The sequence below is a fragment of the Aptenodytes forsteri genome, unplaced genomic scaffold (genome assembly GCF_000699145.1).
Source record: "Aptenodytes forsteri isolate BGI_AS27 unplaced genomic scaffold, ASM69914v1 Scaffold333, whole genome shotgun sequence".
In the NCBI taxonomy this organism is placed as follows: domain Eukaryota; kingdom Metazoa; phylum Chordata; class Aves; order Sphenisciformes; family Spheniscidae; genus Aptenodytes; species Aptenodytes forsteri.
Genome location: NW_008794542.1, coordinates 1,382,289 through 1,396,253, shown reverse-complemented (window position 1 = coordinate 1,396,253; position 13,965 = coordinate 1,382,289). Strand labels below are relative to the sequence as shown.

Genomic DNA, 13,965 nt, shown 5'->3' with positions numbered 1-13,965 from the left:
TTCATTTTAATTAATTTTGTCTTACGCTGGGGGGGTTCTCCACTTTTCTGTTAGCTAATATTATTTTTTATTACTTGCTATGGTGAAGGCAGAATTCTGATGCATACTTGACAGGGGGATCAAAGCTTGACAAGATCCATGTTTCAAAAGCATTAATTGCATTCATATTGCTGTGGTATATACCCCAACATGTTAAGGATCTAAAAACGTCATTAATACCTTCAGGATCAAGGTATTTACAGCCAGTGCTTTCAAAAGTAGTTAGGGATTGGGGTAGTCCAGTTAGACTCCATGAGAACAGCTTGACTTTCATTATATCTTAGTAGGTACCAGAACTTTCTCAGAGCTGGATTTATTCTGGGTATCTCCTGACCTGGTGCTCTTTTGAGAGTCTTTGTCTTGGATGGGTGATTAGATTTAGGATGTTGCCTTAAGGTGAAATGTGCAAACAGATTTAGAGGGGAGAAGTGGTTGTTACATAAATGTCCGTTCTTCTGGAGATAGATAGAGCAGTAGCTTGCTGCCCCCCCAGCCATTACTTTTCGGTTGGCAGTTGTTCTGGAGGCCACACAAACACCACGCTTAGCTGATCTTGCACATTTCCTGCCATTTCCCCTCTAGGTTTAAGGTAGTGTCAGTCACTAAAAACATGAGCATCCTGAATAGTGGAGGACTTCCTAAAGGATCTGCAGGTGTTGCTTTCTGTATTGCTAAAATATGTAAAGACTAGGCATCTACAGCAGAGTCCTCAGCTGAAGAGTTTCTTGCACTATTTTGTCTGCAAAAGAGCTGGAAAATTGCCCTTTTCCATTTGGCTTAAAACAAAAACGCTCAGCAACGTTTTTGGAATTTTCAGATTAAAATCCCTCCTGTTCCCTGGCAATGTATGCTTGTTTGCTCCCTCAGTTCTTAGTTACGCTAAGCTTTTAATATTTTTTTTAAGGGAGCATTGTAGGATATGTGTGAGTCTGTAGTGTAAAACTACATGTGTGATACGAGCAGGTTCATCATTGAGGCAGAGTGATAGAGAGTACAGAGTCAGTGCTGAACACTTGCTGGTAATAGCATGCAAATGATCCATTACTCTGTAAAACTTTTGGTATGATCTGATTATTAATATTCTGAATTGAATGCTAATTGGTAATACAATTTGCTGCATACAGCACCTGGTCGTCTTTCAAAATCTGTCCTTTACTCAGTACTGCGGGTAAAAACATCCGCCTTTTCTGTATTTGACTTGCATATTTCAGCTCCAGTACAGAGTATTTTTTTCCATGCTGTAGAAGGATCATTTGAGATGCTTTTCCTGTTCTGTACTTTTCAGTAACATTGCAAAAAAATTGTAGGATATGTTTGAGTATCGTTAGTGCACAATGGATGTAATTGGTGAATTAATAGTTCTAACACTTTGATTGTTTCAGGTGGAAAAGATACCATAACATTCAGTGACCCAACCTTGCCTGTTATACAGCAGTCCAGGTCACCGTTGTTAGCGTTTACTGATAAGCCACAGAAAACTGAAGTACAAGGTGAGCTCCTGGAACGTAAGGAACATGATGAGAGCTGAGCACTCATTTCTTTCCAAATAAAAAGTAATAAATTTTCATGCTGGGATAGCAGAAGGCAAAGTTTCAGTGGTCACAGAGATTGAATAAATCATCCACAAGTAAAACGGATAGATGGTCCCAGTACAAATAGCAAAGAAATGACTGAAAAATGACTGTTGAATAGATTGCACAGGGCTAGGGATCAGGTCTTATACCTCAAAGAATTTTCCTGCCAGATAACTTGATACCGTGAGAAGTTACTCATGCCATCTATGTTACAGTTAACTGCCTCCTGCTCTTTTTCCCCTCAGTTAAAATGCACAGTAGGAAAGCAGTCTGTGGAACTGGCTTAGCACTTTCCTGCATTATAGCTGATATCTAGATGAAAGGCTTCCTGATTGCGCCCGGTAAATTGAAATACTGGACTCGTTTTCCCAGAGAAATTGACTGCTTTTTTTATAGTCTTGCATGTGTTTTCTTAAAAATCCTTCCCCAATAGCAAGCTTTAACATCTCTCCAAAGTCAAGCTTAACTTCATTTGACAGTAGCAGAAGATAGTGTTTTGCTGATTACCTTGATTTCCCCCCCCCCCCTAGTTTTTCATAATGGATGGGAGATGGATTATTATGTTTGCCTATTGTCATTTGGATAAGCTCTGTAATGGGCATAACATTTTGGTATGCCCAGATCTTACGCAGCTAACCATGAAGCATCATAAAGAATTTATTTGTTAGTCCTGAAACTAAATAGATTGTGGCTTAATTTTGACTTTAGTATCCATGTCATCATCTGATAAAACTTGACAGCCAGACTGATGGTTTTTTATAATCTTGATCAGCTGATATTTTTGCTAAAAATAAGAAGTGAAACTATAGTGAATAGTTCTCTGGTGAGTAATAACAACTCATAAATATTCATTTTTTGCCTGCTTAATCATTGATTTTTAATTAAATCTGCAGTTACTGAAAGTATTTACTTGGTGACATTATGCTCTTTCCTTTACGTATTTGTCCTAGGTGAGGTTGGTATTACAGTTTTGATTAAAGCTGCCTGTCAAATCTCATCAGACCCTGTTTCTGTTGCTTTGTAACACTGCCAAACTTTAGCTCTGGGCTGAAGCTTTCCATGCTGTGTTTTCTACTTCAGCTGATTTTTTTAATGTCGGCCAAATCACTTTTTTGTGTTAAATTCTGATGACCACGTGTTTTTTGGTTTTTTTTTTTCTTTGTCTGTTTGTTTGGTTTTTTTAACATGCAAGCATTTAGTATATCTATAATTGAAAGGAATTTGAAATGTGGGGAAAAGGTTTCTGCCCTGAGAAAACGGGCTGGAGTTTCCACCCCATTCTAAACCATGCACTTTCAAATCTCATCTGCTAAAAACAATGAAAACCAAACCAATGATTCTGTTGTTTGCTTCATGCCACCAACGCTGATAAAATTCTGCATTCACCATTCCTTCAAGATAATGTAAACCTAGAGGGGAAAAAAACCTGGAGCAGAGAGGAAAGGAAGGCTGAGATCAGGACTCTCAAGTGATGGGAAGGCTAGAGTAGATGGGGATTGACAGAGTCGAACAAAGTCTAAGTGAGGGGGGACTTGTGTCTGACTGAGCAGAGGTCAGAGCACAGGAGCGAGGAATCAAAATGCTGACAGTGAAAGCAAGGTGTGATAAAAAAGATTGAAAGGTGGATGAGAAATGGGCAGAGTGAGTGTAGGGACTGGATAAACAAAGGGATATAGGGCAGGAGCAAAGAGCTAGGCAGGGGAAGAGAAGAGTAGAATAAAACAGCCCCGGAGAGGAGAAGGCAGACAAGGATTAGGCCTGTGGCAGTCATGGGAAGAATCTGCTCCCAGCAGGTCATCACCCTCTTTCCCCTTCCCCATCCTATAACTGTAGGAGAGCCAAGATCAATCACAGAAATCCTGTCATTAAACTGGAGTAGGTTAAGAAATTACTGTTCTGCCTGCACAAAGTTTGTTTTTTTCCCTTGCATGTGGCTCAGTATACCTGATAACCTGCAGTGAGAACTCAGACAAAACTCACCTCTGTGATAGTTTAAATAAACTGGGCCAACTTTTCAGTGACGCAGATGAGCACATATATACTACCAGCTGTGCGGGGCATGCCATAGCTTCTAGCAGTAGGTGGAGCAACAATAACTTTTTCCGTTGCTCCAGATCCTTTTTCTGGAGGATGTTTGGGGCTGCCCTCTTCCCTTCGAAGCCTGGAAAGGAAGCAGTGTGTTTTCAGCTGTAGGGCATGTCCCTGTGCTTGGAGTCACACAGCTCCTCTGCAGTCAGCAGCTATATGGGAGTGATACACTGAGTCACCTTTTGTGCCACTCTGCATAGAGAATGACTCTCTGTTGTTGAGTTTTAGGAGCTTGGTGCATATTGCAATTTTTCATCTGTACAGTGTACCTCCAAAATCTGGGGGAGCTTGGCAGCTGAGAAGAACAGGAATGTGTTCATCTGCCTTCATTTACCAAGGAAGTATGCCCTTGGTTGAAAAGTATTCCAGAAATAAAAACAAAACCACTTTTATTTTCCTCTTAGTTGAATGATCAGTTGAGTGAAAACAGTTGATAAGCAGAATAGCAATGAAGTTCTTAAATACTAGGCCTGATGTCACATTGGTCAGCTATGGTCCTTTAAATACTACCATTGCTATTTGGTGCCCGTTTGGCCCAGGAAACATTTTTAGCTTTTGCACTAACATACATTCTTTATCAGAACTTTCTATAATACATCAAATGTTGCTCTAGCTAGATCTACAGATAATCAGAGGGCTTTTTCAGGCTTTTTTTATCTACTCTATCTGCTTACCCTGATCTCATCAAGGCCTGTTTTAGCATGTACTTGTTATCATTGTTTCAGTTAAGCTGGATGGTAGACATCTGTAGGATATACTATGCAGTTCCTGTATGAAAATGAGTAATGACATAGTACAATCATATGAATTAAAGACTGTCTTGTGCCACCAAATCTCACTTTATCCAATGCACAGGATGGATAGTGTCGTGGGATGGATTGTACTTGAGCATCACAGCTACTAATGAACAGCTATTCTGTTTTTTTTCCTCTTCATTGTTGTGTGTATTGTTCCTGCTGTATTGCTTGTGCGCTATTTCAAGCATTCCCTGAAGAGAAAAGTACTGGTTTTCTATGAACTTTTCTCTGGTGTTCTAGTGCTTTGAAACAATTTATCTTCAGAAAATTGCAGCAAGGTGATGGGATGGTGTTATCCCACTGTAGAGGGAGGAAACTGAGGCACGCAAAGAATAAGGTAGAGTCCCTGCTAATTTTGAGTGCCAATTTGAGGTACATAAGTTTTGGCTCTTCTTGGAGTGCTTCGAGTATGTGTGTTCAGATACACAACACGAGCAGAGCAGTACTGCAAATCAAGCTCCTAGGTTTCCAGCTGAGTGCTCAGATAATGAGGATTAGATCCAGTGGGTGATCACCTTTTGAAAGTTAATTTATGCCTGCCTTTTCCACAGACTTAAATTCCAGCTCTTCAGAGTAGCATTCCTAGCTTCCTTAATGGGAGTAAGAGTGTCTGTTCCCTTCATGCCAACCCTTGTCTCTCTCACTCAGCAGCTCCCAAATTATAAATGAGGCGGGTCTGATAGAGACGATAGGCTCCTGTATTGTGTAGCTCTGATCCCTCCCTGCAGCCAGGCTGTCCTGTGCAGCGCGTGAGGCAGGATTCCTGCGGGAGAAATAGAGTAAATGCTCATATACTAAAAGGTAATGCATACGGACGACAGGAGTCATTTTAAGCTGTCAGTGCAGCTGTACTTCTGGCATTTCCTAATTTTTCTTACTTGACTTCGCAAGCTTATTTTCAGTGAGGCTTTTTGTCCTTAACTGAGATGAGGACAAATTCTCTTTCACAAAGCTGTTTGTTTACACGTTGCTGTTTTCTCTATTCTGACATTTTGTTCAGTGTTTGCCTTTTGGTATAAAGGTATATTTAAAATTCTTCCACTGCTGCTTTGTTTTATGCTGTTACCCGAATTAGAATAATCTTTTATGTTAGGAGAAATGTTGCAGGACCAATAACGAAACTTCATTATTGGATGAAAGCCTGTGAAAAGCTCCAAATAAATGGAGCTTGTGTTAACCCCTGAAAGTGGTAGTGATGTGGGGATTAATGTTAAGCTGTGCCAAAAATTTATGAGGCTGAGTGCCTTGCTTAGAGTTGATATTCCTTTGAAAAAGTTTGCCTGACCCTGCTGTTCTACAGTATGGTATCGACTATGACTCTTTTAGAGTTGTCGGTGTTAGGGAAGGACAGGCTCCAAATCCAGATCCAGCAAGAAACTTAGTGTTGCTTGCTTAACATCTAAGAAATGGGCCTGGGATGGGATAGGGAATCACTCTTAGAAATTCCTTACTGAGGTAAACATCTCTGTGGCCTGGCACTGGTGGTGACGGTCTTCAGGTCAGATATATAATAAATACCTGCGACTCACTAGAGCATCTCGCTGTTCCATTTCTCTTTCAGCAGAACAGAAGGGAGAACGTGATGAAACTCGTGCTGTTGCGAGTGAGTCCCTGGCTCCAGAGGGAACAAACTTAAACAACAGAAACCAAAATAAACATTTTTATCCTTCATTACCCCAGCTACCTTCTGAGGAGGAAGAAATAAACAAGCTTGGAAGTCAGATAATTAAACTGACAGAGCAGGCAGTTGCAGAACTGGAAGGGAAAAGAGCAGGCGCTTCTGCAGGGGAGCAGAACACGGTGGTTGGAGCAGAGCTTAATGTTTCATCTGAGGGAGAGTTCCCACTTTCAAGCCCTGACCCATCCGACCCCACAGATCCCTCAAACTCAGAGAACGAACAAACAGCTGAAACTGAGGCCCTGAAAGACAATGACGAAACCTCAGAGAGCGATTGTGAAATTCCAAATGAAAGAGGGAATCGAAATAGCAGCACCGTGGATGTGGTGCATACTGAGGACCCTGGAAGGCATGGAGGGCTCAGTGTTACAACTGCACACACAGATAACAGCTTTGAGGAGCTCCCTGAATCTGAAAACAAGAAACCATCTGATCCTGCTGAAAACTGTGAATATTTGGATAATGGTTTGGCTTGAGGTATGAAATCCAGGCCCTCGAGCATCCCACTAATCCTTTTGCAGTGTCTGTGCTGCTGCGAATATGATCGGTGAAACAGTGCGCTGTAGGGTTGATTTTTACATTGAACTGTTAATATTTGTCTAATAAAGATGTTTTTCTGTTAGTTTTGGCTACAGTGTACCAAAAATGTAAATTACCTACGGGAAAGAATTAGTGATGAGGTTTAATCATGTTGGGTTTTTGTAATGATTTGAAGTTTCTACATAGATAGATGTAATTTACATTAGTGTAGCAAAGAGACCAATGATAATGATTTATCATGTTATCACTAGGCTTCTGTAACGTGTATGGTCCTAGTGCTGGACTGTATTTTAATGGTTAGAAGTGTCTTCCAAGGATGAAAAATTTGGAGTGATAAATTGAGACGCATCTTAAGGCTGCAAGCTTTTGCTTGTTTCTCAGACTGCGTTCTATTTCTCTTTACATATAGTGGCTGTAAGTACATCCTTAGAATAAAATCACTATGCCCTTATAGGAAGTTTCTGAAAACCATCCCTGCATGTATATAGTTCTCTCATTACAAACCTTTATATCTTCTCAACTGTACAAAATTTTTCCTTCCCTCTCCCTGCTCATCGCATGAAAATGCAGGGAGTTATTTCACCAGATACTGAGAACCCAATTTAATGAAGCTCTAAAGGAAACGTCATCAGAGAAGCCAGAAGTCTTTCTGTGAGAAACGGCAATGCTGTTCCAAAGCAAGGAGAACAGCAAGAAGAGAACCAGTGATGCGCTGTCCACCTTCTTGGCTCTCCCAGTTACTGGAATTGCATTCCTCAACTTAGAGGAGCTGGACAGCCCTCAGGCTGAGCAACGGGTGGTAGATTTCAGCCTACACCATCTGTGCCCTCCTTTTTAAAGGAATCTGTGTCTCTTTTATTTTCTTATGTTTTGGAATTAAGGATAACTCTTCCTTTCCTCCTCATTTCACCAGTCTATGGAGTGGTAGAAGGTTTATTTGCATTGTTGCTTCTTTCTTAAGCATCTTCCCTTGTTGATGTTTAGTCATAGGAAAACACTCCTATAATAACTGGGGAAAAGGGAGGCTGCTGTGTCATTCTCTAGCTCGCTCCTGATGCTGGAGCTGTGCCACTCTGCTCCTAGGAAGGCAGCAACAAGGGAATACTTAACGTTGAAGTTAGCAGCTGTCAGAGAAGGGGAGGCACGTCCTTCCTCTCCTGTTTGTAGCATAAGGTACAGTCTCTGCAGCTGTGGAGCTTCTATGGGCCAGCAGCCGTCAAGGCAATTTTTCTGCTGGCTTGGGACCTAATTGTCTGTAAATGTTCATTTCTCACTCCTAGAACTTGAAACCAATCAGAGAGAATTAAACCAAATTTAATAAAATACTACTAATAAAAAGGAAAATCCCTCCCAGATTGAGTCCTTCTTTGACAAATAACTGCCAGCTGCAAATTTTTACAGCCCACTTGTCAGCCACTGAATAAACAGAGTTTATATTAGCAATACTGACAAACTCTTCTGTATATGGAAGATGAGCTAGCAGGTGCTGCCATAATCAAGGTGTCAGAGTCCATGAACAGTTTGTATTCAGCAGCAGAAAGGCTGTATGTAAATTATTACATATAAATATAAGGAATGATAGTGGGAAGGTGAAAAATGTGGCTTGTCTGTGTTCTCATGTGTTTTCCCTAGCAGGTGCATTCAGGTAACCCTTTCAGTGTCTGTCTGCAGGCAATAAAGCCATACTCGCAGTGCTCCGCAAATATGTTTCCTTTCTCTTTAAAGGTAATTTGATATTGCAGCATTTCACTGATACTGAGCAGCAGCCCTTAGGAACAAAAACCATCTGTATATTTAAGCAGATGAGGGACATGAAGGAATAAGAAGTTTTTCTTTCATTATCCTGATCACCATTTAAGTTCCTCATCACCTGAAAAACCAAGAAGAGTTTAAGTATTTGAAAGACTGTTGTGCTGTTCCCATTAATTGTAACTGACTGCATTATTGACTCATTTATATGACGGTACTGACAAGTCAGAAGAGAAATAGCTGCAGAAACTGAAATCTCCGGGAGAATGTGGCAGGGTTTTTTCCTTTAATGCTTGAATGTGACATGAAGTAGCATTTTATTCAAGACGTATTCTTTTCCATCTTTCACAGACTAATCCTGTGCAGAGCTAAATATCAATGCAGTCAGAACTGAGGCAAGTGAATAAGAAGGTCAAGATTTCACGTAGCTGAGCTCAGAAATGTTGAGGGTGTTATATTGTTTCCCTGTCCTGTGTCTTTCCTGACCCACAATTGTATGTTAGCGTTTTGCTCCTGGTCCCTTAACAGCCAGTTAAAGCTATTAATTAATGAAAAGCTTGGTGCAAAAATTTGAGCAGGTAGAAGCTAGTGCTGGACTGACAGCTTTTTGTGCCTCATTCGTTGATTCTTTCTAGTATGTTTTTTCTGCGAGAACATACAACCCAACAATTAGGACATCTTGGTAATTATCCTCACACCATTCTCCCTCTTAGATGCCATTTTTATATCTTTGCAATCATTAAATTCCAGTGAGATATTTAGATCTCTGGAAACCTCATTTTTAGTGCGACATCACTGCTGCGATACTGTCCCTCTCCTTTCTGCCCTAGTGAATGTGTATTCTCGTTACGTTTTTAGCCTTCTCCCAGGAACACAAGACTTCAAAGGCAGAAGACTTGTAAAAGACAGACATCTGTGCTGCACTGTGCGATAACTAATTAAATATTCTTGTCGGTATCTTCCTTGGATATTGCTTTAATTGATATTGTTGTTCTATTAGAACGATGATTTTTCCCCAGCAAATTAATTAGTGCTTTGTGTGGAATCAACACCACTTTAGGTTTTGGGGGGTGTTTGGGGTTTGGTTTTTTTTTTTTAGACTTGTGTTCCCTTTTTCTAGGACTTTAGAAATGCAGAAATTGCATCCAGAGATACAAGCCTTTTTGGTGTTAGGCTCTGGAGAAGCGAACTGGGAAGGGAATGTTGTGGCAGGGGTATGGAGAAGATGCATTTCACAAACTGATTTTGTCAGTTTTGTCAACTGAGGTTGTCTCACCTGAAACTGAATTCATGCATCATCCGTGAGAAGGATTTCATTTGAAAGTACGATGTTGTGGTTATTTGAAAAACAATGTTCACTGAATTTGTAAAATAAGTGTGTGAAAATGACAGATTAAGAAGCATCTTTTAGAATGCTGCTTCTTTTTTAAGTGAGACTATTTTTAAACATATGGGAATTTGTATAATAAAGACAGTGCAATTTCTTTAATCCATATGAGCTCAGGAATGTATTTCAAAATCTTAACTGAGATTAAGTTGAAAGTCTGCTACAGTTCTAAAAGATAGGATTTTGTTTACCAGCTTCTGTTTTGTAGTTTTACTTTCTAAATTATGCAGTTCAATTTATTTGCAAACCTGTCTTTTGTTGCTGCCTGGATTAACTGCACAACATGGTTCAACTGTATTAATACATTTTGTCAGCTTTAATAAAAACATTTCCTGATACGCTTGTTCTACCTGCTGGTTTCCTTTTCTCTTCTCAGTATCAGATGAATGATAGTCATGAGGTAGTGTTTTAGTGTTTTCAGTGAATTGTGTTAAATTAAAAAAGTAAAGCTTTATTGAGTGAGAGTTTTAAGTCTGAAAATTGTCAGACAAATCTTTTCACTGTCGCTTCTCCCAGTCTAAATTGACTGATTTACTTCCTACATTTTTGTATGAAGAAACGCACTCAGTATTTTTTGGCTTTGAAAGTAATATTTATCTGTGATCTGCTAACTTTATCATCATTGTCTAAGCAGCATTAAAACTTTTGTATACAACTTAGTTACTAACAGGCACAAACTAGAGGCTTTAGGGAATTTTTGCTGGGGAGTGATGGTAAGCTGGAATATTTCTTTTAAGCCTGCTTTCAGATATAAACAGTGTGATTTAGCTATATAGCCATGTGGACAATTTAAAATAGTTAATAAGCTTATACATGTTTGAGAAGTAAACCTGAAAATACAAGTAGGATAACCTAATGGATCTAAAGTTTAAAACAGAAATGTCTGTACTTCCCCCTATTTTTAGGGGAAGTCCATTATCCAGGTCTTGCAACACAACACCCAACACTACTGAAAGCACGGAGATCTTTTTGCCTTTCAGATGTGCAGCTAAATACAGGGTAGCGTCTAATGAGAGGCAATTTCTTACTTACTCATATTAACTTTTTTTCCTTTGGTATCTAACTTACGATCCCTTAGGAGCCCCTTACAGCGCACAGATGCTTTACAGACTATCGACCATACCTGTTGGCACTCTTACTTACATGCGTTCAACTCCCAAACTGCATAAAAGGGGATCTTTTCTCTTCAAGAAAATACATCACAATGTTGAGTTGATGCTGTTTTTATTGATGGGCTTACAGAAAGGAAGCTCTACAAAGTGATACGCATTTCTTAGAGGAGCAAGCAAATGGAAATGGGAATCCTTTAGCCGTATATTTTAGCGGCCAGTGGCACAGCCTAAGGTACTCTGTGCTGCCCGGGCCGTAGCTGGCTTGTTGGTCTTGACTTAAGCCTGGTTCTATGTTCGTTTGTTGAGCCCTCTCTTCTTCTTGTCTGTAGCCTCGGGCAGTTTCTCTTCCCACAAGTTCTTGTTGCATATCCCAATCACGCAGCAAGCCAGACGTTTCCCAGCATTTCCATTTTCCAAACTGGCCTTATTGTTGCCCTTGCCCATGTCGTCTTCCTGCTCATGGATCACAACAGATCTGCCCATGATGGAATATGGACCAAACATAGTGGCAGAGAGATTTGGTTTGTATTTTCTGATTTTGCCTTCTTTAGGAAAAAAGTTGCCAAAATCCCCTGGGTGACGGGGGTGATTCACGCTGAAAGGGTTATAGTGTCCTCCCGTAGAATCACAGCCGTTGCTGAGATCCCCAAGCTCGTGGATGTGTATGGCTCTACCAGATTGATTATTATCCAATGGAAACCCATCCAAGTAAAAAATGGCTTCTAATCTTCCATATGAGTAATACTGTCTGAATAAGACTTGTCCAGTCACTTGTGGCTTGTCAGTATCTATTTTGGAGCTTGGCCTCATTTCACAAGTGGCGTAAATCATCCCATCAGTCTCATTACCAGGCATTACCGGATAGAGCAAATTCTGCCAGAGGTCGTTCACTTTTTTCTGTATGTCATGAAATGACTCTTGGCTTGGATCAGTTTCTTTGTTTGTCATGATGCCAGAGGCAGACAGGGCAAGCCCAGTGACCAGAGAAAGAAGCAGAAGCATCTCGGCAATTCAGAGCCTGCAAAAGGTACAAGAAGCTATAAAGAATTAAGAGCTTTTTGCAGCAGTATGGCTGGAGAGAAGGGCATGCAGCCTGTGGCGGGGCTGAGCAAAACAGCCGGAGCATAGTCCCGGGTGGACTGCTGCTTTCTAAATCTGTCTAATGTGATGAATTGAAACTAAATCAGAATGCATACGCATGTTTAAACACAAACAACTGACACCCATGACTAAAAGAAATACTAGTGATTTTATATTTTGCACTAGATCTTGATCTTAAAAACTGCCTCTTTTTCCCTGCAGGAAGCAAGTAAGCCAAAGTGTTGTTTAATCTATTTTTGAGTTTGTATTGAGACTTTTCTCCTACTACAAATTCCAGCAAGACAGTTTGCCAGGAGGCTTTTCTTGATCCTTCTACTTAACCACTAGTTAGGCATTACAAACAAAAAGTAAAAATCCAACAAGTTGATTACCTTGCAGAGCTGCGGCAGAACCCCTCAGTAGTAGCTCTTTGCCTCTGGTCCCCTAAACTGAAATGCGATCAGACAGAAAGCCAGAGCTGTTTGAAGTTGATGCTCACAGGAACTGCGTGTTTGTGTAAAAGTTAGGTAATGCTGGCTAAGGGGAGGTGTCACCGGGAGAACCGTGGGAGGGGAGGGAGGGGGTGAACACTTTGTCCTTTCTCGGTTAGTTTGTCAGTCTGGCTCTCAGTCGTCACTGACATTCCAAAAAAAAGGAAAAAAGTTATCAAGCTTTTAAATTAATCTTCCTTTTGATGACTTCATGTGCTTACCTAAAACAAGCAACCTTCAACATGCAGTGAGGGGAGAGGACAGAGCTTTATTAAGGCACAGTTGGGCAGTTCGTTCACTTACATGCTGGTTGTCATGGAGCTGGTTTGCATTTTTATTTCTTTATTAGCCAAAATTGAAAGTGGTGCTTGAGCAACATAAACTGTTCCACATGGATGTATACCAAAGTTTCTGTGGTTTTAAAACCTGAAGGGCACAATTCAAACTGTCAGATGCTGAGGTACATTTCAGTGATGCTTTTCTGTAAAGTTTTAGGGCTACTGTCTGCTACTTTACTTGCCAACTTAGCTGCTCCACTGAAGTAATTTTTTCTTCTTTTTTTGAGACACCGGTGATTTTCCAAAGAGAGAAGTAAGCAGTAGTGAGGCAGTGCAACGTCAGACTGAGGCACAGAGAAATTGTTTCCCAGAAGCTGGCTGGAGCACGGAAAGTTCACATGTGTTTCATCATCCCGTGAACTGAGAAACGCTCTCCTCTTGGGGGCATTGCCCAGCCTGCAGCACTTCCCACTGCTGTAGCTGAAATGTGGATTCAGCCGTCACAAGAGCAATTTAACAGGCTGAGATTTCTGCAGAGAGAAAAGAGTAGCTCTTATTACTCAGGAACAATTCTCAAAGCAAGAATATTGCAAAGAAAATCCTTTTTCCCAGTTCATGTCTACTGCCAGCTGGGTAAGAAATGTGACTGTCAGCTTCTGGAATGGTAAAATTGTGTGTGTTAATCTTACTGCTCTCTTATTCTACATCAGATCTGAGATACTCAGTTATCTGAGAGCTGGTTTTTTTTTTTTTCTTTCTGTATGAGGGAGAGTAGAGCTACAGGGGTGTCCACTACTTGGATCAGTAGCCAGGGGCTGGAAATACAGAGTTAACTTCTGCTTGGGATTTTGGGATATTGAACGTGTTACTTTAGCCCTGGGCTTCAGTTCCTAATCTATGAATTAGGACAACTAGTATTTCTTTTCTTCAGGGTATTTATGAGCTGTTCAGATTACCGTGCTCGTGGGAACCATGCAGTGTTCAGTGGAAGCTGAACATGTAAGACCGAGAGCCAGGATTGCCCGTCACCCCAAGCTTAACGCTACCTCCTTTGCAGCCTTTTCTCAAGTTCATTCACTGTCAGTCTTTGAGCTGGGGAAATCCATACCTGTGACATGGTAATACTATGAAATTGCTTGGTTTTAAAGCATT

General features: G+C 40.6%; 2 protein-coding genes across 3 annotated transcripts in view; one reads left to right on the top strand and one right to left on the bottom strand.

The window, feature by feature from the left end:
- Positions 1 to 10,185, top strand: part of CCDC149 (coiled-coil domain containing 149) — a 46,141-nt gene extending 35,956 nt beyond the window's left edge. The window contains exons 11-13 of one of the 2 annotated variants that reach the window (XM_019470215.1): positions 1,422 to 1,529; positions 6,060 to 6,653; positions 7,287 to 10,185. In XM_019470215.1, coding sequence (XP_019325760.1) covers positions 1,422 to 1,529; positions 6,060 to 6,652 — 701 coding nt within the window. In that variant the 3' untranslated portion in view covers position 6,653; positions 7,287 to 10,185. Of the gene's footprint in view, positions 1 to 1,421; positions 1,530 to 6,059 lie in introns of both variants that reach the window. The other variant, XM_019470216.1, reaches the window with a different exon arrangement.
- An 874-nt stretch (positions 10,186 to 11,059) lies between these two features.
- On the bottom strand, positions 11,060 to 12,581 carry SOD3 (superoxide dismutase 3, extracellular). The gene is made up of 2 exons (XM_009272291.1): positions 12,437 to 12,581; positions 11,060 to 11,982 (listed from the first exon to the last, which is right to left on the bottom strand). The coding sequence occupies exon 2, from the start codon at positions 11,964 to 11,966 to the stop codon at positions 11,253 to 11,255; it is 714 nt and encodes a 237-aa protein (XP_009270566.1). The 5' UTR covers positions 11,967 to 11,982; positions 12,437 to 12,581; the 3' UTR covers positions 11,060 to 11,252.
- Positions 12,582 to 13,965: the final 1,384 nt, after the last annotated feature.

Excerpts from the sequence above, each read along its gene's own strand:
- SOD3 (XM_009272291.1), bottom strand. The coding sequence starts at position 11,966 with ATGCTTCTGCTTCTTTCTCTGGTCACTGGGCTTGCCCTGTCTGCCTCT.